Source organism: Aedes aegypti, unplaced genomic scaffold (genome assembly GCF_002204515.2).
Source record: "Aedes aegypti strain LVP_AGWG unplaced genomic scaffold, AaegL5.0 Primary Assembly AGWG_AaegL5_hic_scaff_1785_PBJ_arrow, whole genome shotgun sequence".
Lineage (NCBI taxonomy): Eukaryota > Metazoa > Arthropoda > Insecta > Diptera > Culicidae > Aedes > Aedes aegypti.
The window spans coordinates 10,633-36,088 of record NW_018735251.1 but is presented as its reverse complement, the minus strand read 5'-3'; the positions used below and the strand labels follow the sequence as shown (position 1 = coordinate 36,088).

Below are 25,456 nucleotides of genomic sequence, written 5' to 3'. Positions count from 1 at the left end.
ACAGTATTGGACAACACATTTGCACAATTTTCGATTTTACATACAAAATGATCATCTTTGGAGAGTTAGATCTAAGTTATGTATGGCCTGAATTGATATCTTTCATTGATTTGTTCCTTCACGAGTTCAAGAGCAATACCGGTTTAACTAAAACGAATTTGTTGACCAGTTTAAATAATTGATAATACAACACATTGATATAGCTTGATAGTGCTTCCAGCAAAGTTGTACATTTAGACGAGATAAACAAGTTTGCTGAAAACATGTTTTGTGTAGGCCTTACATATTATGAGATGATTCGTTTATAATTTAAAGTAAAAAAATAATTTAAAAAATGGCTAAAAGGGGTTGTTATGTATATTGAAACTCGATTATCCACAGTGTATATCAAATTATTGAATTCAAATAAATATTATATTGTATTTTCATACATAATATGATTATCCGAAGAAACATGGACGTAACTAGGCGGCATCCACAAATTACGTAACGCTCTAGGGGGAGGGGGAGAGTAGGCTCAAGCGTTACGGCTCATACAAAAATTTAAAATTTTTCATACAAAAAGCGTTACGGAGGGGGGGGAGGGCTTCAAAAATTTCAAATTTTAGCGTTACGTAATAAATGAACGCCGCCCTAGGTGTGTTTCGTTTTTGTCAACACGACCGATACAAACATTAAAATGACCAGGCGCACTGTGCAGACTTTGTATTGAAGATAGTTTAGAAATTGGTGGCGATCAGATTATTCACTTATAAATAATATGATAGACAAAAAAATTAAAACTGTTTGAAGAAAGAAACGAGGACATCCGTACCAACCGTTACATTTCAGGGGATAGTTAAAATTGTTGGGAGTGGCTTTGCTAAGAATGTTAGGGCGCACTCCATCGTAGTGAACTTTCCTATTCCTGGGATGGGACATAGGTATTTCTGCCTTACGCCCTGGCTCTAGAGCCTTGGCTTAGGCGCCATTACTCGCTCTCTGAAATGAAAAGAAAACATTTCTATTCCCATTATGAAACAAATCAATGTATGGAAAACATTGGAGCAAGAGTAGGCATAATACATGGCCAAAAATCAAAATTGCTGAGCAAGTAGCAAAAATGATGCTGTCGCGGAATCCACGGTTAAATCCATACACAAATTTGTCATGGAACTAGAATTGACTCGTTCACAGCAAGCATTTTAAGAATAATCAAATGGGATTCTCTCACCACATTGATGTTCAACCTCTTCTTTCTCCAATCGTAAGCCCAAGCACATCTCCATGACTAAAATAGGACACCTGCTCGAAATCTTGTTAATCAGGATCATCCTCTGCCAAATTCAGTGTTTTTTTCGGGTCAGCTTTTCTCACTTCATCAAATTTCTGCAGCTCTTCAATTCACTAACAATCTTCAACCAACAGCAAAAGTTAACGTAACGAAATTCAACTTTTTGTACGCAACAAAATTACCTTAATTTACAGGCCCAACCCTTATAACAAAGAACTGAACATTGACTGAACGTTTATGTCTATCAAATTCACATCAAACATTGATGCCATGTTATATAAGAAAAAGCATGATATTGCAACGCTATACGCACTTAATTCAACTTGAATACGTACTTAAGTCAACTAATTATAATCTCCAGTTGTTGCAAGGACGTAGCCAGGACATCTCTCGACTGTTGAAAGATATGTCAATTCTTCCCAAGTTAAGTTTAAAAACTCTGATTGCATAGCGGTCGAGAAAATGGTTACCCTCACTGAAGAGTAGGTATAGGACTTGACACCTACGATACATGTGCACAACATCGACCCGTATAGGCCTGAGTGAGAGAAAACAAACTAAAACTTTCACCGCTCAGCGAAGACTTAACGGATTTCAACTATTTTTTGTCACAAATGACTATTTTCGGGTCCCCGGGATCCTTCAATTTACTATTAAGTGAGCAATTTGTATCTAAGCATATGTGCCCAGCTTATGGGAACGCATTTTTGTGAACTATTATGATTGATTTATACTTTTCGATAATTGAAACGGTTTAGTATCCAACAAATCTATACCCGGTTCTGCATTAAGTCCGAATGGCCACATCCGGTACATTCTAAACGGTGCAAAATTCTTCAATTATAATATTGAGTATCAAATCTGGCCACATGAATATTCCCGTGTTCCTCTGGCCACTTTAAGAATCTAGATATGTGTGCCAGTATACTGAAAAAAAAATGAATCCATCAAGTATTTGCTGAAAAACATTTGGCATACTTCAAAATAAGTCTTTAGGTTTAATTGTTAGCATGAAAATATATATGTATTTTTTAAATTTTTGATTGTTGGTAAAAAACGGAATAATTTGTTCAAGAAATCGGAACGTGACTAAAAAGTCACATACCTGTATTTAACTTCGATTATCGATATTGGTATTGCTTACAACCAAAGTCATAAATTGAAATAAAAATGTATTCTGATTCTTTGCATATAATACGAAAAGTTAAACAATATGAACGTTATAAGAAAGAGCGGGGCCTCAGGATGTAGGAAGTTAGATGTAGGTGTAGGAAGTTAGATTTTTTTTTTTCAAGAAACGTGATTACGCCTTCATTATATTGTGTCGTTATTTTGCATGGTAGTTTAAAATTAGAACAGATTTCACTTATGTTAGTTATCAAGCAAAAACACGCTTATCTGCCTTGGGAATGTTAGACAAAAAGTTTTCGTATAAGGATAATACGTTTCCTTATATTTGTCACGCAAATTTTTGGCATTTTTCAGCCCCTTTCTCTTATGTCACACTTTTTATATGAATACAGGTCGGACTCGATTATCCGGTATCGATTTTTTTCACTCCGGATAATCGAATCACTACAAGAAAAACTAAAATCAACAATAAAAGAACTTAAATACTATCTTTTATCGTTGTTTTATTTATATGATGCAATGGCGTAGCCAGAAATCATTTCTATAAACGTTAGGGGACTTGAGAAGAAAAAAAATGTTTTGACAGGCATACACAAAAAAAGCCCCTTTTAAGCCCCCTTTTTCTTACCTACGTCCAAAACTGCAATATCATTCATTTTGTTCATATTGCTATACCAAATTATCTCAAATTTATGCATAAAAACTGAAAAACATGAATATAAAACACCAAATTCCGGATAATCGAGTCCAAAATTCCGGATAATCGAATCCCGGTTAATAGAGTTGCCGGATAATCAATTCTCCGGATAATCGAGTCCGATTTGTACTTTTTTATGGCTTTTTTATGCCTAACCAACCTTCCTATCATAGCACTCGTGATCCTGGTATGAACATTATATGACTGGATCTGCAAAAATAAATTAAAAAACGTTTTTCTCAATTAAGAAACAACAATTTTGAAAATACAATTTTCTCAACTGAACATTGGCTCTCAGCTCTTTTGGAAATTATCTAAAAGAGTAAGGTAATTTATTAACGATCCCGAAATCTGATCTGAAGTGTAGGTAAATTTTTAACTGATTTTCTAAGCAAGTCAACATGTTTTTTTCTTCTTATCTTTCTGGAAACAATTTCTGACTATGCCACTGCACCATACAAATAAAGTAACAAAAATATGTTAATTTAAGACTCTTTTATTGCAGATTTGAAATATTGATTTTGATGACTCGATTATCCGGAGTATCGATTTTCTCACCTACAAAAAAAAGTTGTTGATTTGAGTAATGTGTGGTCTTTTGTTTCCGTTCCATACTCCTGTGGAGTGAGCAACGGAATCAAGGTCAGTCGTGTGACTATGCAGAAGTAAGGCCACATATACAGATTAATGTGTAATTATACAAATTTTCCCTGTTTCAATCACAGATCAAAGATTTTCGAGATAAAAAAGATTCTTACGATTTTTGGAATTTGGGCCATTCTTCTGTTTAGTTTTTTCTCACATTCCTACTTATACTGCCCCTCTTTGTACAATAGTCCTATGTTGAAAAACGACAAACTGAGAAAAAGACGATTGAAATGTGGAAACAATTTCGCTCCATTTTGAGTCTCTATTTGGCTTAAAATGTGTTTTGTTTCTACATATCACTATTTGTTGAGTACACGAACAAACCTAATAAATTTCTTTTGAATTCAATTTGAAAATTTGCCTAAAAATGCACAAAAATCGTAGCGAGACTGTTATGCGAACATATACAATAAAATATACCAATATATTTGCATACCAGTCCCATTATGTTCGTCGGCTCGTTCAACAACTATTAAAACACTCATTGTAATTAAAGCACTGGTTGTTTCATTTCCTATTTATGTTCTTTGGCCGTAAAAATTTAGTTATTATAGTACAGTCAACTCTCCGTAACTCGATGTAAGGGCGAGTATTGAGTTAGGGAAATATCGTGTTAAAGAACACAAAATCAGGGCAACTTTGGTTCAAGGGACCATCGAAGTATCCATGAAAACCCATATTTACTACACATTTTATAACTCGATATCGAGGCACGGAATATCGAGTTACAGATAGTCATGAGTCCCAGATATGAGAGACCCAGAAGATCATCTTTTGAATAATGCGGAAATGGAATCCGATGGAAATGATTCGAGATGTTCAAGAACCATTGATTCAGGACGAAACTTGCTAATCTGTTATATGGGAGATCCAGAAGGACGAAACAAATTTTTCAGGCAACTTCTGTAAATCTTGACCGTAGATCTAGAATACAGTGGCTCATGGGATGATGCCGAGGCAAAGTCTTTCTGTATTTTCCCAATAAGCAGATGAAGAAGACGATAATCTCTGAGGGTTTTAAATGGAAATCTTGCTTTCGCGTTGAAAAGTTTTTATTTTCCACACTTCCAAGCAAGTACTCCTTGAGGAAACTTTACCAGTTATCGAAAAACGCAAAAATCATTTTTAGTTCAACATTTCTGAGCACCAGCAAAGAAACATTTGAAGTAGGTATACAAGATTTGAATAAAAAAATGTAGAATGAACTTTATTTTATTTTATTTATTTTGTTCCTCATTTATTTTTATTCCTCTCGTACTACCCGAATGGTTACGGGCATAAAAGAAGATAAATATTTGTGAAAATCTATTATGCATCATAATTAAAAAAACCTAATTATGGGTGATATCCAATAATTTAAAAATATTTTCGAAACAACGTGAATACATGACATTTACAATGCCGTAAGCAAGCAACAGTCAAACCTCCATGAGTCGATATCTGAAGAGACCATCGACTCATGGAAACATCGAGTTATTAAGACATAGAAAATCGGCTCATGTAGGTTTCACTGTATAATTGATTTCCCTTTACTTCGCTAAAAATCAGTGAATAACTAGTAGTGCCGAGAGACCGAATGTAGTACTAGAAGTGGTACCCATTCTGAGCCCGACTTTATACGGACTTTGATGTGACTATGCAAATATTTTTAAGATGGGACAACACAAGTGGGGCTTGTTTTGGACAAGTTAGGAACAAAGGCTACTTTTTTAGCAGTTGTTATCGAGCTTATAACGATGTTAAGTTGATTTATGCAAAAAACGCAAATAGGTCAAAAGTCGACATGGGTGTTATGCGAATATGGGCAGTATAGAATTAGTCAAAATAAAAAAAAAAAAAAAAAACAATCATCCATCATCTTTTTTTGTGAGATATGGAGTTCACTTGTTAGTAGAAAAAATCGTACTTGCGTAAATAATTGTTAACAATATTAAAACAGACTGGATATGTTTGCAAAAACTTTAACCTAATTGGTTGAATATTCAAATTTTTACGCAACACAGATTTTACTCAGATTTTTAGATGTTTAATAAAGATGAAAAAAATTTTTTCAACCAAAAAACATGTAGCAACACTGAGTTCTAGCATCACTTCATAGCAAGGCGTCGATAGGCGCGTGGTATACGCACGGACCTATCGATCGCAAGGTTCTTGGTTCGATTTCAGGTTGCCGCGTAAACATTTTTTATTTTCAAATTTTGATTTCATAAGGCAAATTAATGAATTTCAACCCGATCCCTTGTGGCAAATCTTATGTATTTCGATAGTCCATTTGCCTGAGTGTTCGTCACTAAAAGTGTTGACATGAACCATTATTACTGTTTGATATAGCGTCAACAAACTCATTACTTAAAATAACCTTTGAATGGTTCAACATTATGAATGTCCACGTACTTTCAATCTTCTACTAATATTTAGCGAACCATGGATCGCATCACCGACCACAGGTGACTACCAGATCTTTTTCCTCCCTCACTAATCAACACCCTTCCCGTGATGATTGTGGAGATTCATAGGTATTATCGGTCTCTGGAAGCAACAATCATTACACACTAACATTCCTTCCCCATTCCAACTTATTGTAAGGACTTGGCCGGCGCTAAGAGTTAGCGGAAAGTCCCATCCCTTACAGCAACTAATGACATGCACAGTCAGTCTACTCTACACTGAGAAAAATCCACACGTTTGATCCGTGTATTTAAAATTATGGATCGATTCATGAACGTCTATATCGATTTGTTGTGATTTTCTTACAAACTTGGTGTGTGTTACACATTCAATTCTTTAGTTTTGCTTCATGGACTGATTCATCAACCGACAACACGTATTCCATAGTTTTCCAAATAAGTTCCTGAAGCTTTCCATTTCAAATTCGTATGCGTCGACCTATGGGTGCAGATCATCACCCAACACGGATTCAGTGTGTTTAAGGTACCGCGGGGCAAGTGGGAACGAAAAAAAACGATAGTTCAAACAAATTGTTCAATCAAATTTTCAAATGTCAATATTTTTCAAATCCAACAACACAATCACGTTTTGGCCACATATTTGCTGGTGTGTGCATGAAACTAATCGAATAATTTCGAAATTGTGAAAACCTAAGTTACCTCGCTAAACGGGGCAAGTGGGACACATACAGTTTCATGCATCAATCCACATCAGTAAGTCAACCATTACAATAATAGGATTGATAAGTCATAGATTTTTAATTTTAAGTACATATTTGATGTACATAAGGGATCAACCATAAAATACGTTACGTTTTAGGAAGAAACCCTTTATTTAATAGTATGTCACCTCACATTTAATGTAAACTGAAAATTCCTCAATAAAAGCGTAAAGAGGAATTAAACATGTTCAAAATATAAAATTTATAAGTTGTTAATTGAAATGTAGCACATAAACAATCAATAATTGACGAAATTATAAATATGTTTTGTTATTATTTATATGCATGGCAAACCACCTTATGGGGTGGAATTGTTTTCCATTACTACTTAATTTGGTAGAAATAACAAATGAAGTTTAAATAAAATAGAAAAGTAATCTTTCTCATGATGCATTTCAAATTTCAGCTGTGTGTTTGTTCAACTTTGATGTCGTATTTCAAAAATAAAAAAAAATTATTAAAAATAAAGAATAATAACACTTTTCTTCTCCCTCTTATGCAATTACGTAATTTGAGGTTGATCTTTTTTGACAAAAATCATTTGTTTGAATGTATTAGTGCTACTCTCTAGGAAAATGTATGAAACGTAAACGAAAAGTTTTGATTATGGTTTTTGTTTTGATAGGTCCCACTTACCCCAGGTACAAATATATTTTGGGGTAAGATAGACCATCGAAAATTTCATATGAAATGAAAACAAAATACTGGTTTATCGTTAGCAGCTTGTAATAATACTTAAAATTATAGCTTACTGATGGAAATTCGATTTAAAACACATTTATTTTTTGCGAGTCAATGCAAGACGTGAAACGTGTCACAATTTATCATACAAGTTGAAAATGGCGCTGAACTGACAACTGTTACACGAACCACATGGTAATAAAATAACAATATGTTTAGTACTAAATACATTCCTTGTCATTGTATCTTCAACTTTCTAGAAGAATACCCTCACGAAAAACTTTTCCTAGTTGAGCTATGACGAAACGCCCCACTTACCCCGGATTCTCACTTGCCCCGGGGTACCTTAACTTATGTTTATATCGTGTCATGATCATCATGATCATCATGTTCAATTTGGTCGATTTGAAATCGATGAGCTTGCTGTCGATTTCCGTGTTCCAAATTTTTAAATTGTTAGTAATCAACCCATAGCGAACTAAATTGCGGTCGAACCTCTTGTCGAGCGACAGTCATCATCATGTTCCAAAGAACAGAGACAAATTCTGAAGCTGAAAGTGTTAGAGGAAAATTTGCGGATTCGTTTTTATTTCTATTAGTGAAGATGTCCGAGTTAAGATGAGGAGTTCATTCTAATTTTCTATAAATAAAATGCATTACTTCCAGCACTGGATATAAAGTATGGTGTTAGAGAAAAATCGGATTCCACTAACAGATTTTCCTAGCTTTCAGTTTCATATAAAATGAAATATACTAATCCCGGGCTTCCCAAATTATGGATTTGAGGCGCCCCACTTGTTGCTGACTTACTTGTTTGAAAAAAAAAAAAAAAAAACATTCAAGTAAGCTTGCAACAAACAGAGGAGCCTCGAATCCATATTTTGGGGAGCAAGAGTTCTTCTATCAAATTTCTTCTTTCAATCTCATGACATTCATATTCTATCACACATGACTATCTAAAGTCACTACATTTCGATTTCAACAAGCAAATCAGTTGGTTTTCATGATTTCATTTTTAGACATTCATGTTTGTTTCACATGATAACCTAATGTTGATACGCATGTTATTATACCGTGAAGTCAAATCTATAAGTAAAACACACGACCTTAATGTGTAGATTCTTTTCAGTGTATGCAAATGCTATAAAAATAGTTGTTGATTCAATAAGGTTAGATTTACATCCGAGAATGCTGAATCTAAGTAAAAAAGTATTAAAAAAAAACGTATGCTAAAAACTAAAATTGCACGAGTTTTGATTAAGTTAAAATACCCAAATGTGTTTTAAGGCAATTTGTACCTACATCTGGTAAAAAACGACGGAAAACAATTTACCTTTAAAATTTTCATAAGTGTTCTTTACTATCTAATATTGTAGATGACTGGTTAACAATGATTTCCAACTAAAAACATGTCTAAAAATTGAGTTTCTGTCAGTTTCCTATAAAATTGGACCTCTGTGCCTCCTGGCCAGTCAGTGCAATATGGAATGAAGTCGTGTCGGGCCGCCACACTTCGGAGCAGGGATGGCCTGTTGAGTGCACCTGTTTCGCGGAGAAAACGTTAAATAACCACAGAAAGTTGTTTGTAATTGACCATATTGCAGCACATTTTTTTTTCTTCGATTGGAATGGTGATTTCCAAAGATCGATAAGAAACCAAATTAATCGGAAAGGTGAGATTGTTCAACGAGCTTGTTTTGCTATGATGCTTATTTTCGAAGGTTTTCACACAACAAACGGCTCAACAGATTTGAATCATGTTTTTCATTCAAGCAGATTGAATTCAACAAAATTCGGGTACAAAGGCATTTTACAAAAAAAAAAAAAAAACAAAGAGAGATTTGGGTCTTCTGCTTCTTTTAGGCATTACATCCTCACTGGGACAAACCCTGCTTCTCAGCTTAGTGTTCTATGAACAGTTCCACCGTTATTAACTGACAGTTTTCTTTGCCAAAGTTGCAATTTTCGCATTCGTATATCGTGTGGCAGGTACGATGACACTTTTTGCCCAGGGAAGTCAAGGAAATAAGGCAATCCATGAGACAGCTGCGATCAGCTGGTTTTTTGTTTACCACGAGTTTTTGACGTTTCGCGATTGGAGTGACCGTTCGATTACAAAAGAAAAAGTTAAGCTCTGATAACACTTGCATGCTTTGTTTACCCCTTCGCTTCAGTTGCATGCACACTTTTAGCTGTCAGTCCTATCGCGGAAAGTCCTCATGGATAGCCTTATTTCCATTAAGAGAAGATCTTGGACCGACCGGGAATCGAACCCAGACACCTTTAGCATGACTTTGCTTTATAACCCCGGACTTTAACCACTCGGTTAAAGAAGTTTAAGCTCATCATCCATAATGCTTCTACTTTCTGGCGTTACGTCTCAACTAAGACAGAGGCTGCTACTTTGATTAGTATTCTTATGATACTTTTTTAACAAAGAGCTTTTCTTAGTCAATTGACCATTTTTGCATTTATATATAGTGTAGTATGCACGCAGATATTATATCCTGAGAAGTAAAAAAAAAATCAATTACGAAAAAATCCTTGACAAGCGGGATTCGAACCCAAGATCGCACATCATGGTCTTACTGAATAGTAAAATGATCTTTGTGGGCTACGAATATGACCTTTTTTCATTAGCTCTCTTTCATTCGCTGAGCGTATTCAGCAACAACGCGTTACGCCAGCACTCTTCAGGAGCTTTTACCATGTAATGTTATAAAATTGAAACACGTAATCGATCGGGATTTGAAACCCAGACGCTTTCAATAAGGTTTTTTTTTTCTTCTACGTATACCTCTTCCATGCTGACTGCGCTAAAGCACACCATGCTGATATGCATGGCATTAGGTCGAGACAATCCGCAATGCGTCATCCAGTTGATTACATCGTTGTTGTTTTTTGTTCCATATACCCATGCCGGGCTGACCGAATCTTATAGGCCCCAGATTCGATTGAATGTGCTTATTGGATTGACCTGTTCCACCCTACAAAGTTGATTGCGCAGCGCGCGCACGCGGCCATTAATAAATGAGATGATCCGATAAATCAACAAAACGGCCATCGCCGATGAGAAGGCGTCTTTCTTTTTTCAGGACGCGAGCGAAGATCCGGCGATCGATCGTGGGATCCCGAATAAAATTTTACGATTAATTCATTAACTAAGGAAGGGGCAGCAATTTTCAGTATCTTCGTCATCGATGACGGATTGTTGAGCATGAGCTTTAGAATTGATGATCATACGTAGTTGGTACTCCGTAATTGTTCAGAATATTTGGAATTGCACTAGTAATCAATAGACAGAGCTAGGGAGTAGCGCACTACCTTCAGAGTACTATTTCGAGGATTCAAAGATTATAAAGTCAATAATGGCACTGGCCACGTCCTTACGGTCATCGGGGAAAGGAAGAATTGTTAGTGTGACATCCATTGTTTCTAAAGACCGAGTATACCTCTGCATCTTCATGGTTGTCACGGGAGGGAGTATGGTTACAACAAACCCTATTGTATTTTAGTAATATATTTTATCAGGGATGCCAGAGCAGAGTGCAACCCGGTCATAGATGCAGATGATTGTAAAATGGCACACTGACTCCCGGCGAAGTTTTGATAATGACATAGCCGCACTTCGGAATATACCACCACAAACCGTACTTTCACCAATTATCGACAAGCTCAGGCTAAAGCGAAAGTTTTTCTTTTTTTTGGCAATAATGGGTATTTTCGCTCTAGCAACAGTAAGAAAAATGAAGCATAATTGAGCGTTACGGCCAGGGAGCGCGCTCGCAGCTGCAATTCGGTTCATATTTCAAATGGCTTGAATTCGGATTCAATCTTTAGGCCGGCAGCGTTGGATGCCTTTTTGTGTGTTTTGTGTTTTGATTTTGGGCTGGATGTCCAACTAGCTAATGCCCTGCCGGGTACAACGGGTCGCTGCTTTTCAGCAGAGCCGGCTTGTGATGGTCGTTTATTGTTACGTGATGGCTACTGTAAGTCAAGTGTTTTAATTGCGATTACATTAGTAACGGGTGATTCGACGCGATAGCGAACCGAGGAAAAACTATTTGAGCGAATTTTCCTTTCTAATCAATGGGAAAGTAACACAGTTGACTGATACTCTTTCACGAAACAAGTGTTGATGTAGATTTAGAAAAACGGGTATGGCTATACAGTGCTGTTCGGAATAATAGCAGCGCATGCTAATTTCCATACAGAATGGTCAACTTTGACATGTTTTGCAATTATTTAATAAGTTACGTTACGAATTGCAACAATTGCAATTGTTCTTCTACGCATCCCTTCCGTAAGACATTATAAATGAAGTGCATCTAACAATTTATCTCCGGTTGTTATAGAGATACCTTTGCGACCACCTAACATGATTTTTTAGAGTTTCTTCATTCCTTCAGAAATTTTGCTACAAGTTGAAGGATACCTTTAAGTAATTAACACACACACAACATTTTTTTAGATATTCATGCAAGAATTTGCCAAAAGTTTTTAGAAACTTATTCAAAACTACTAACAGTAATTTTCTCCTATTGGAATCCTTTTAAGCAGACCTTACGAAATGCCTTCAGATCCAGTGTTATGCAATGTATAACTCCTTGTATAGCTCTTAAATTTTCTCCCATAATTCATTTCTTGGTTTGTTTTTCTAAAATTGATGAAGTACAAAAAAAATCTTCCAGAGATACTGGGAAATATTTTTTTCGAAAGTTTAATGAGCATTTTAGTAGCATTGTTAACAAGAATTTCTAAAAAAAAAACGTATTCATGAGTTTAAGACACAGGAACACAATATAGAAATAATAATAATAAGAATTTAACAGGAATCGGAATTTGAATTCAAATTTTCATCTTTTTCCAGGAATACTTCAGCAGTTCTTTCAGGCTGCGTTGCCAACCTTCCAGATTTGTCTGGAATATTCCAGATTTTTGAGGCCCTATTTTACAAAAATCTGGAAAATCCAGATAAAATTTGAAATGAATTTGTAAGGTTTTGTAAATAATTTGTTAGGTTCTCCATATACGATATAAGCGATCCAGACTTTTCTAGACAAACTTTCAAAATCTTCCAGATTTTTGAAAAATTGACTTGGCATCACTGCTTTCAGGAATATAACTAAAGGCATCCCAAACAGTAGGCGTACCTTATCAGAATCATTCAGGAAATTGCAGTCAGAATATTGATAGGAATTTCTAAAGAACTGTCTCTTGAATATTATTCGAGACATACTTTTTCATGTTCATCCAGAAATTATAGCCATCTTTAGAGGAACCTGGGCGTTTCTTCTGGAGATTCTCAGCGATCTAAAGATTTTTTTTTTTCGAAAAGTTGCATCTAAGATATTTCACTGAATTTCTCCTGAACAATTTTTGAAAATTTCCTCAGAAAATTCTTACAGAGGTTCCAGGTATTTGTTTTACTTTTTCACTCCTCGGCATTGATGAAAGGTGGCGAACATGTCTGCAGAACCGGAACAAAACCAAAATGAAATACTCGCGAGCATGAGAGTGCTGATTTACTCCCATCCGTCGTACTCGCGAATAAATGATGCTAATGTGACTCGTGAGCGTACTCAGTGCTGTTCAGAGTCAATTGGGTCTTAAAATTTCTAATAAATTCTTGTATTTTCTTCAATAATACGGAAGAGCGTGTTCTTGCAACTACTTTAGCAATTTTTCCAGCTCAAACAACGGCTATAACAGATTTAAACTTTAATTTAAAAAAAAGTTCCAAATATGAACCTTGACAATTTCGATCATGTTTGACGTTCACTTTGTCGACAATAATGCCACAGGGGTTTTAGTTTTAACACTATGGAGTTGTTCCTATCTGACATATCGGAAGGGACATGGAAAACAAAATATACCCAAAAATTTGAGTTTAAACCAAGAGGAGTGACAAAATTTTAAAAACCATAAAACAAGGTTTTTGGACTTAAACCAACGAAAATAATTCAGAAGTTGAGTAAACATATGTTTCTGGCCTAAGCTTAAGCGTTTGGAACTAAAAAATAGGACAGGGCTTTAGGACCCTATTGCGCTTTTGAAAAAAAAGTTATTTCCCCTCCGAGATATCTAGTTTTTAAGTGTTTTTTGACTACAAACTAGTAGTTTGTAGTTGATTTCAAGGATATACAACTGATTTGCCTATCAAAACTCTAATAAATTCCATTTAGTTCGGTTACTCACGAGTAAAGGTTCGCGAATTTTTTGCTATTTCTTTTGGTATGCTCTCCCGAGCTTACTAACTCCAAGCCTGTTCACGAGTCTGTGCTGTTTGTTTTGCGTTGGTTTACACTCGTTAGGTGCTTCGCGCATTTTCGCAGTTTTTTTCTCAAACGTCTCTACGGAAAAAAACAGATTAGGAATTTGTCCTTTTCAGGTGTTTCTCCAACTATTATATCTTGATTTTCTACAGACTGCAGCATACCGTAGCCTAAATACTTCCACAAATAGTGGGTGGAATTGCGGAAATAACCATGTCCGCTGTTATTGTTGGTTTAGCCAAAATGTACAAAAACGTAGACTCGTTTAATTCCGCACACCTGGCCACGTGCTTACGATAACTCTTTTCACATCGTAATAGTCCTTCATCTATTTAAGGAAACGCTCAAAACTGAAACGGCTGAAGATGTCAAATGACGTAATCATTAACATGACTTGATCTGGCCTCTCACCAGGGTGTACCTATGCGAAAACAAGTTCTGCATTTGATGATGTTTTAAGCTTCAGTTATTGAGTTTCACAAAAAGTTGCTTCATAAATTACTGTAAGTTTTTCTTAAGCTATAAGCTAGGAGAAATTCCTGAAGCAATTCCTGGGCAAATTTATGCAAAAATCTATCAAAAGATTCCATGAAAAATGCAAGGATGCTTAAACAAATTCCAAGGAAAGCTTCTGAGGAAGCACAGTTAATTCTCTATAACTCAATGCTCCACGTCTCTATATGGAGTTATAGAAACATAGTGAAACTTGGTTTTCATGGCTACCTCGTTGGTTTCTTAAGCTGCAGTTGCACTGATTTTGTGTTCTATAACGCGATATCTCACAAATTCAATGGTATTGACTGTAACTGTTAATGTTTTAGAGAAGATCCTTAGGCTTCAGAGACATTTTCGAATGAATTTTAATTATCTGGATAAAGTATCTTCATCGCTGGTGTAGTTGCTGATGTTTATTCTGAAAGAATCCAGGAAGGAAACCCTAAATGAACGCTTAAAGGTATTCTCGGATGTATCCTTAATACAAATGATTTGAAAAAATCCGCAGGGAAGGTATTCAAGATTAAATTCGTGATGAAATTTATGAAGTGATTCATGGCAGAAACTCATTAGAATAATAACCAATAACCAGGTATTCTCCTATCCGCGGATTGAACACCTAACGAAATTGGCACAACCTATCAGTTTGGCCCAACCATCCATAAGCCCCTTCTTCACCTTTGGCGATTTTTACTCTCTTCCGATTAATTCGTCCCATTTACGACTTAGTGCCAATCAATGCTAGACTAGCAATAGCGCCTACACAACACCCAAAGGCTTAACGTGAGGAATTCATTTCCCCTGGTGCGTATCATTTCTGGCACGCTCCTAATCGCCAACAGTTTTTTCCATGCCGCTATCCATTAAACCCATTATCACTTCCTCCTATCATCTATCGCACTGGGCTCGTCCACCGTCCGTCACGATTTGGCTGTTGAGTGGCTCGCGCGCCCCATCGGCATTTAATGTATGCATTTCCCACCCAGTGCAGAACCGCGCAACCGATTCTCACGTAATCTACTAAATTGGGGTGGTTTGCCATTTTCTTCCTACATTTTTTGGATCCCATTGGCATTATTAAGTATCATTATCAATTTGGTTGGTTGAAATTTTCGATTGTCAGCTTGTTATAAAATATGTATGCGAGATTGAAGAAGCCTATTTTTGTGTTTGATTTGATAATGGTGCTGCCATATATTGCCACTTTTCTAATACCGTAAAATGAGGTATCTTTGATATTGCTGGTAACTTTGAACTACACGAAATAGCATAATCAGTTAATCAGTTGATCAGTTAAGCAAATGAATATAAAAGTCAAGACTACTAGTACAAAACTTCATGTCAGATCTATTTTGCTTGGAACGCAGAGTTTTTTTTTTATATTACAAAAATATTTGATTTATATTTAATTGAATGTCGAAATATGAGAATTAATCGATATCTATTCCTAAATACAGGTCGGACTCGATTATCCGGAGACTCGATTATCCGGGGATTCAATTATCCGGGATTCGATTATCCGGAATTTTGACGTTCTTGTTTTTCATTTTTTGTTTCATATATCTGAGATAATTTGGTATTGCAATATACAATATGGATGGTTTTGCAGTTTAGAACGTATTCAAGAAACGGGGGATTTGAAAAAGTGGTTTTGTGTGTATGCCGGTGAAAATTGTTTTTTCTTGTGAAGACCTCTATTGTGAATTTTCTTGGAAGATTGATTTGAAGGGATATTCAGCTGGTTTGAAATCAGCGGTAAATTTCAAGGGGCACTCCAATACATTCAGGCGGTATGAATATCCTCTAACTCAATAGGATTGTGGGTCGCAGTTACTCACAATTCACATAAAACATCCGTGAATAGACGATTCTAAATATATCCATTACCGCGCCAATATTTTCGATCACAGAATAGCACTTTAACAGCCTTACGTAATTTTTCACTTCAGTAATGCAGAAACTGGGATCCTCCTGAAATCAGGCCGTTTATGACACTCCAAAAAGCACATTTTCTTGTTTATCCAAATTGGCTTTGATAATTCCAACAGCACTTTAATTCTAATGCCATTTCCGTTATGGTCTTGTATACACATATTTTTATATAATTGCTTCACGATGGCACCTTGAGAAGAGGTCTCCAGGAAGTGAAATCCAGATGAAAAAATGCAACTTTCAATTCAATTCATTCAATGCCATGTTTGAAAACGGACTTGACGGTTTGCATGACGCCGCCAGCATGTTGAGAATAATGTAAATTCACATTCTTATGCATACACATTTAATTGTTACGATGAATTCTCTAAGCTTAACCCTCTAATACCCAACCCCGCCTTTAGACGGGGTACACTTTGGAATTTTGTGTATTTTTTCGTAGCTCGGAAATCAAAATAAATTTATTTTTGGCTTATACCTTGACTCATAACACGCATGTAAGAAAAGTTTTTTATGACTTTTGAAACTTTTTTTGTATTTTTAGAAATTGTTTGAAAAATTGCATTCTTATATAACCTACAAATGCCTGGGCTTCATTTAACGTGTAATATAAAAAATCGTACATTTTATATTTTTCTACGATTAACCTATCACAAAAGAAGAGCCTGGTGGTATTGGAATCATTTCAAACCTGTTTTTTCGTTAGTTACACGGAAAATAAAATACACGCCGAAAAAAAAAATAAAAATTAAATATTTTTAAAAATACCGTAACAATTTAAATTTTTATTTTTGCCAAAAAACAACAACTAGAAAAGGCTTCAAGAAAAAATGAAAAAAGCTAGGGATGTTCAAAAATAAAAATTATAAAAATCAAAAACCAAAATTTAAAAATTTGCGAATAAAAATAAATAAATGCCCAAAACGTGTTTAGAACGATTTTAGATAACGAAAAATAATACTTAAATCGAAAATAAAAATTTGGGTATTAGAGGGTTAATATATCTAAGTTCAAAAGATCTATGTTTATTATTTATGCTCATGTAAAAATAGATCATAAAACAATGAGATTTTCTGATACATCAATAAAAACGTAAAAATTAGTCGTTTTTGGGTTTAGGTCACAAAATATTAAATTATATTGTGTTTTACATCACCCGTAAATCTCATTATTTTTAAGAGTGTACGGTTTGTTTCAGGAAGCAACGTCTGAGGAATCGCTGCAAATTTCGTCAAGGGATTATATTATGAATTCTTACAGGAATTCCTCAGGAGAGCTCGATGCTCGTGCGAACCCTACTCAATATTGTGTAACTTTATTGAAGCGTGTTAGTTCCTCCAGAAATTTCCCCAACATTTCAGTCTCCAGTAATTGAAACATTACTAAAATAAAAAAAATCACCAGGGATCAATTCTGTAAAATGTAATTTAAGAAAGGTCCCTAGAAAATTCTGCAGAATTTTATCCAGGGATTCAAATGATTATTTTTCCAATAATCATCATAGAAATTCATCCAGAAAAATCTCCAAGACTTCCTCAGAGAACCTCGCGAGAGTTCATCAGGAATAGCTACATAAGTTTAATTAGAGATTACTGTAGGATTCACACAATTTAAACGATATTTCCCGGATTGTTTCAGAGATTTTTCCAATAATGTCTTAAAAATGTCCTTGACAATTCCTGGAGACACCCCTGGGAAAAAAATAATTCTAGAATCCTTTAAAAGCTTCGTTGGGAAGTTTTTCGAAGAATTTCTACTGCAATTTCTGATTAAATCTCTGGAGCAATTTCTAAACGTAAATTATTGGTTGAAATCTTTGAAAAACAGAACGACAATACTGGAGGAAATCCTTACAAATTAGTATAATAGGCCTGAGTGTCAAAAAAAAAAAAAACTTTAGAGATCACATGCTTGAAAAAAAGACAAAAAAGAGACCACTCAAGAGCAAAAACAGTATCAGGAGCAGGAGAATATTGAAAGAGCAATTTTATCCGAATTTTTATTAAAGATTCCTCAGGAATCTAATAAACATTTCTCAGAGGGCACTTCCAAGATTATATTTGGGAATTTGTGACATTACGCCAGGCATTACTCTTAGTAATTTGGCTTTTTTAAGAATTTTTATCATATATAAATTGAGGCAGTTGCCTGAAATTTCTCAGACTTCTTCATACAATGAATCTTTCGCGAATTTCCATAGGAACTCCTTTGAAATTTTGTTCAGAGTACCTTGGAAAATTCAACCAACGATTTTTCAAAGGATGTCTTCGGAACCTGCTTTCAATTCCCGAAATGATTGTTTCTGAAATTTCTCTAGAAAGTTCTCCTTGATTCATCCATGTAGTTTATCTTTATCAAACCGGAAATTCCAGAAGAATATCTCTAGAAATTGCTCCAAAACCAATGCATTTCAAGGTCTTTAATGAATTTCTTCAATAATTTTATCCAACCATTCTTCCACCAAGGTTTTAATTTAGGCTTTCTTCAAGAATTAAACCAATAATTTCTCTTACGACATTTCCAGAAATTCTTTCAAAAATTTCCGCAGAGATTCTCACAGAAACTAAATTGTGATTTTTTGAGATTTCTCCCAAAGTTTTTGTTTAGGATTTCTCTTAGATTCTAGAAACTTCTTAAGGAAGTCCTCAAGAAAGTTATTTAGGGCTCTTTCAAGATGTTTTATTAAATTGTAAGAAAAATTCCAGAAAGATAAAAACACTCGCAAATTTTCTAATAGAAATCCTAAATTATTTGCTGATAAAAACCCTTAGGAAATATCTGATGAGCTCCAACATAAGCGTACTCGCTCAAGAATTTCTGATGAAACTACTGACCCATTAGAAAATCTCAGAGCAATGGGTCACAAGCTATTTGGAGTTGCGACCCCCTCACACATTCTACAAACATACCCAAGAAAGTTAAGGTCCTTGAAACCAAAATTTTTGGCACTAAGACTTTATTTTTTTAGAGTTTGATGATTCGACTGCAACTCAGAATAAGATTCTTTGACAAGGATATCCAAAGATCGCGTCTCCATGGAAAAATCTGCTATGATCCTCTGTACAAATCAATTAAAAATCAGTTATGGTAGAATAACTGTTTTCCATATATAAATTGATCATTTTGACTCAAGAATAACTTTTAAAAATAGCCCATGAGTTTTTGCACGATATTTATTTGAAAAATTCTAGTTCTGAAACTGTTGGTTTTAGAGAAAAACGTTCTATGGAAAAGTTGCAATGAAAAAAAAAAATACACCGAAAAAGTATTTTATTTTTTATCATGTAATAAACTTTTAATTTAGACGAAAACTCCATTCTCAATATTTCTTAAATTTTCCCCATAGGAACTTGATAGAAAAAAGATATTTTGGACAAAGTTTCAAGAAATAAAAAAAAAAGTTTTTCAAGAACAACTTTTTGATTTAGTTAAAATGAATATGTTTTGATAATACAATAAGAACCTTGACATTATTCTAAACCATAATGATTATCATGATCACTTCTCTAGAAGTAGCCATTTTCGAGTTATTTCAAGTTTGATGCAAATATTTATTATTCGAATAATAAAATAGGCCATTTTCGTTAGTTATTCGCGATTCTCTATCATGAAAAATAGTGAGAAATATGCCCTACCCAGGTAATGACAAGCCGTATATCGATCCCAATCCCTTATATACGGCTTATATAGTGATATTAACGGCCAATTGGCATTATATCAGCCGTAAATCAACATTTTGTCCAATATACGGCTTATTGGTAACCTGGGTATGCTCTCCAAAACTTACTGTACTTGATGGAAAACGTGAAAAACTAATGAAAATGGCCTTTTATTATTTAATCAAATTTGTTTGCATTAAACTTGAAATTACTCGGAAATGGCTACTTTTGAATAGCTGATCATGATAATAATTTCTGGATACTTATTTTATCATCGAAACTTATTTAATTTGTCAAAAACCCTACATTTTGAGAATCGGCTAAAATTTGTTCCTAAAAAACCTTTTCAAAAGTTATTCTTGAGTCAAAGTAATTGATTTATACATGGAAACACTTATTCTACCATATCGAGAATTTACTGCAAATTGAAGATGGTCGAGTTCTATGACTGACCAATTTGACATGGAATTCGTCTAATGGCTTCATAGCCTAATTGGAACCGTGGGAACAGTACGTTGAGCATTTTTAAAGTAATTGTTCGAGAATCTTGTCAGATATCCGTCAATAATCTTCCCAGAAAACTACGAAAGACCATTACTTCTGATATATCACGAAAATCTCACAAGAATCAAACTAAAACCCTGTTAACTCAGAGAGATTTCGCCACACAGACGACCAGTTTTTCCGATTTCCAAACATAGTTTCAAGTTGAAAGACATAGTCAAGTATCCATCTAAAATATAGGAACAGGAAGAAATCGTGTGAAACTCTATTAGAAAGAAGGAATCTCTAGATATATTCTTCAAGAATTGTTCGGGTACACTGCCTTCACTATTATGAGTCACCGTGCCATAATTATTAGTCACTCTTTTCTACATACAATTTAAATGAGAACGACCCAATAATAGTGGGTGACCAATGATAGTGTAACCACTGTACTATCAGAAGCTGGATATCATTGAATAATCCAATAATCGCAAACCATGTACAATTCAGGTGACTTTTTTAACACTTCTGTAGTCGCGCTGTTGTATTTTGTACAAAAGTGGTGGAAAAACCTCGCTTATCATACACAGCATCGACGTCGTGGCTCTGGCGGTGGCAAACCGCGCGACGACTGAAAGGTAAATGGGACTGCTACCGATCGATCAGTCGCTTTATGTCAATCGAGTATTCAAAACTAAACCACGGTTGTACTGTTTGACACTTTTTTGTTTACATTTCAGATTTTTTTTGTCTAACAAATATCAGAGGAACGTTACATCGCGAAATTGAAAAAAAAAGTGACTTGAGACCATTTTTTCAATAAAAAAGGACTTCAAAGGATTTTTTAGAGTCTTGAATTAAAATGGGGAACAAGTTTTTGAAAAGAGACCTGTTGTCGTCTTTGTATTTGCAATTTATTATCAGAAAACACATTCCTCAAACTTAATGTATTATTAATTGTAAGCCTATATAAAACTTCATTGACAAAGTGATTCAAAACTAACCCTACATGTTTCAAAAACACATTTGTCAATGTATACCCGTAGTGCTTATAGTAAATAATCTTCTTTGTGTTTCAATGGATATCATCTACACTAAGAGTAATTCAAATAACGTACATTCCTCATTAAGTTCGCTGCTAATCGACAGTAAAATTGAAACAACGCGCTAAATCAGAACATTGCTGATTCCACTAGAAACAGGCACAAATCAAAACCAGGTGGTGCATTCCGCAGCAAATCCATATTGCATTGGCCAACATAAACACTATCCGATGCATTGGTTTCTGACTTCCGGCAAAATTAATGAGCTAGCTGGGCTAGACTGATTCAAAAACTCCGACCACGAACAAAAAACCAACCATTCTGTGAGACATGCAAATGTCTTCTACTGAACACCGTATTTCAATTCTGAATGAACGTTACAATTTGCATATTTATGTCTTGTATGCTTCCTGAACTCGGTAATAGATACGATATACCTATTTGCGCAATGAAACCGAAAGCAGATAACAACGGTAGAGGGCATTGATTTTTGCACTAACTGTTTCGTTTCGGTTTTTGTTTGCTGCTTCATTTCATGTCTCTGAATAAATATTTGCAACGTCGGACAACATTGTATTGTGTATGTGTGTCTATTTGCATGGAGAACGCAAATGAAGCATTTTTCGTTCGTGTCTAGACAGCTTTCACTATCGAAATATGAATTGCAGCGTAGAGTTTTGTGAGGTGAATACGGTTACCTTGTATGATTTTTGGACTGAGTTCCAAGGTAGTTCAAAATTCGAAACATTTAGAACAGAAAGAACAACATTACAGATTCATTGTTTTTTTTTCAGCAGAGGCTTTGCAATACCAACATGCGAAGTGTAAATTTAATCCGTCCTAAAGACGTGAGTAGGCAATATCAACGTACTCGCACTCATGCTTTGAAAATTATTCGCCAGGATCTGTAAAAAGAAATTAAAAACTGATTCTGAATCGAGAAATTAGAAAATAAAATCTTACGATTGCACCCTAACTTTTGTTGGAAATTAATAAGATCTTAAAATAGCCTCAAAAACCAATTCCAGCATTGAGACAATAATAAAAAATATTATCGAAAATACTCAAAATTATGTGGATGAATACCCAACGACGCTTTAGAGTAAAGTGGGGCAAGAGTTTCTTTTTAAGATTTCTAGCTCAATTCAAAACAAAACTTATAAATGTCATGGTGGCTCGAATGCTATTCAAGTAAGAGATTTTCACTCCAAATATTATAAAAATCGATTGAGATTTGGAAAAGTTATGGCTATTTGTTGTTTTTTGACATGAATATTGTAATTTTGGTCAAAATTTCGTTGCATGGAACAAATTGAAGATAAAATCTTTTTCAATATTATATGTAAGGGTGTTCCTAGGCCCATCATAAGGATGCCTTGAGGTGTTTTAGTTTTTGCATAAATGCTTGGAAACAATTTTTGGCCCATAGTGGGGCAAAAGTTCGAATCAGCGGGGCAAATGTTCGACCCAAGTATAAACTCACGGAAAAATTTGCAAATTGCCTAAAATCCACAAATTATCTTCAAATTTAGCAAAATTATTCTGATCTTTCGAAAAACGTAACCAAAATTTTACATTCCACTTAGTTTTGTGAAAAACTGCCTTTTTCAATTATATTACAATTAACCCTGTTTTGGGCAGTTTAATGATGAAAATTTACTGTGTATTTTTCGGCAAACTTAAGTTTACGGCTGGTGTAAAGTGTGCCTGTCATAAAAGTATCGATATTTTGTATTTTAGCCAGCGAACTTTTGCCCCACATTAGATTTGAACTCTTGCCCCACCGGTGGGGACAATCAATTTTGAAATTGTTATAAAAAAAAAGACAATCAATTTTGAAATTGTTATAACTAAAAATGGGTAAATATTTGGCACAAGTTTGTTCAGCAAAATTATAGCCAATGTGTTGAAGGTTCACTGTATGGTATTTGTTTTGTTTCAACTGCAACTTCAAGGTCGAACTTTTGCCCCACCTTACTCTATATGTTGGATTCAGATAACAAAAAATCTCTCCCACGGATATCTTCTTTATTTTATAGATAAACTCAAGTTTGAACAAAACTTAAAAAAAAGGCAAAGCTCATCGAACTCAATATCACTAAATTATGGATTGAGTTCTCCATGAATGTATTACTATGGAGCAGGATTCTTCTACAAATTGACAGATTCCTTACAAAATTTTGGCCAGGATTCCAAAGGATTCTAGACATAACTTACACAGAAAAAATGTACAGGATTCGCACCCAAGTAACATTATTGGTAGCTTGACAATAGCTTATTCAGCTGATTTATGAGTCAATCAGCTAACAAATAACTTATTTAATACATGTAGCAAAAATGTTTGTTGGGCAGAGTCTTGACCAAGATTACCTCGATTCTTGGCCATAATTAAAGCTGGATTCGTGACATAAATTCTGAGCAGGATTCTTTTTAAATCTTGGACAGCATTCTCACAGATTCCAGAACACAAGTAAAAAGTGTCATTGTGAGGCACAATTCTCACAATTATTTTTAAGTTGTAATAATATTGGACAGCATTTCACATAATCCGATACATACATGGTTTGTACCGAAGAAGTTTATACATAAAAACCGAGTTTGCGCAAAAAATACTTTCTTGTAAAACTAATAGTGGGTATGTATTAAATCAAGGCAACCAACACGTGTCGGAAAAGCGTGTTATCAACAACTTGTTGGTAAACCATACGCAGTAACCACCTACGCCTAAACAAGATTTCACTTTTTTCAATCATTCAGCGGTGGTAAGACACCAGCCGCTTCGCTATAAATAAAATTTCAATGTCAAGTGTACTAACGGCCAACATGCTATTCGCCTTCTCCCTTCTCTATCCACCGTAGGCGTCCAAAAGATCATGGTACCGGGCACTTCGGTCAAGTCGAGCAAAGAGGCCCTCCGTCTGACGCGTATCTACCCGGGCATCATCTACTCGACGGCGGGAATCCATCCGCACGATTCGAAATCCATCATCGAGGAGCCGAGCACGTGGCACGACTTTGAGGTGATTGCCGGGGCGCCGGAATGCGTGGCCATTGGACCGTGCGGACTCGACTACCAGCGGGACTTCAGCGAACCGTGCACCCAGAAGGACATCTTCGAACGGCAGCTCCGGTTGGCGTGCAGCCTGCAGAAGCCCATTCTGATACACGAACGATCCGCCCAGGAAGACGTGTTGGAAATACTCTCGAAGTAAGTTCTTTGCAAGTACCAACCCAAGCAGCTAATCAGCTTAGCATTCGTTATCTCCGAGAGTTTGCAGTCGACTGTTTCATGAGTCATAAATAGGTGAAGAAAATATTAACTACCATATCAATGTGGCAACGCTTGGCTTGTGTGCTTACGCGATAAGAAGTTATGATATGCTACAAGCGATGTTTTCCTCAAAGACTGCCTTAGTCATTCGGTACATCTAATTAGAGATTTGTTTCAAACCTGTACCGCTTTGATTCATATTACGGACAGCTTCAAATTTCGGACACTCTACTTTGTATGGGAAACATTTCGCACGAAATATTTCAATTTTTTTATGTTCAAAAGTTCTCACTTTCGAGGCTCGTTTCAATAAGCATTTTCCATAGATATCTTTGAAAATTTATAATGGCCAACCTTAGGCGTCTCCCCAGTTGTTTGACAATTTTGATGATTTGGGGGCCCAGATAGTCGTAGCGGTAAACGCGCAGCTATTCAGCAAGACCAAGCTGAGGGTCGTGGGTTCGAATCCCACCGGTCGAGGATCTTTTCGGGTTGGAAATTTTCTCGACTTCTCAGGGCATAGAGTATCTTCGTACCTGCCACACGATATACGCATGCAAAAATGGTCATTGGCACAGTAAGCTCTCAGTTAAAAACTGTGGAAGTGCTCATAAGAACACTAAGCTGTGAAGCAGGCTCTGTCCCAGTGGGGACGTAATGCCAGAAAGAAGAAGAAGAAGATGATTTGATTTTTCT

At 35.4% G+C, this 25,456-nt stretch overlaps 1 protein-coding gene across 1 annotated transcript in view; it reads left to right on the top strand.

The window, feature by feature from the left end:
• Positions 1-24,724, top strand: part of LOC110680761 (3'-5' ssDNA/RNA exonuclease TatD-like) — a 45,060-nt gene extending 20,336 nt beyond the window's left edge. The window contains exon 2 of the mRNA XM_021856549.1: positions 24,349-24,724. Within this exon, the coding sequence (XP_021712241.1) occupies positions 24,349-24,701 (353 nt within the window). The 3' untranslated portion in view covers positions 24,702-24,724. The remainder of the gene's footprint in view (positions 1-24,348) is intronic.
• The last annotated feature ends 732 nt before the right edge of the window (positions 24,725-25,456 follow it).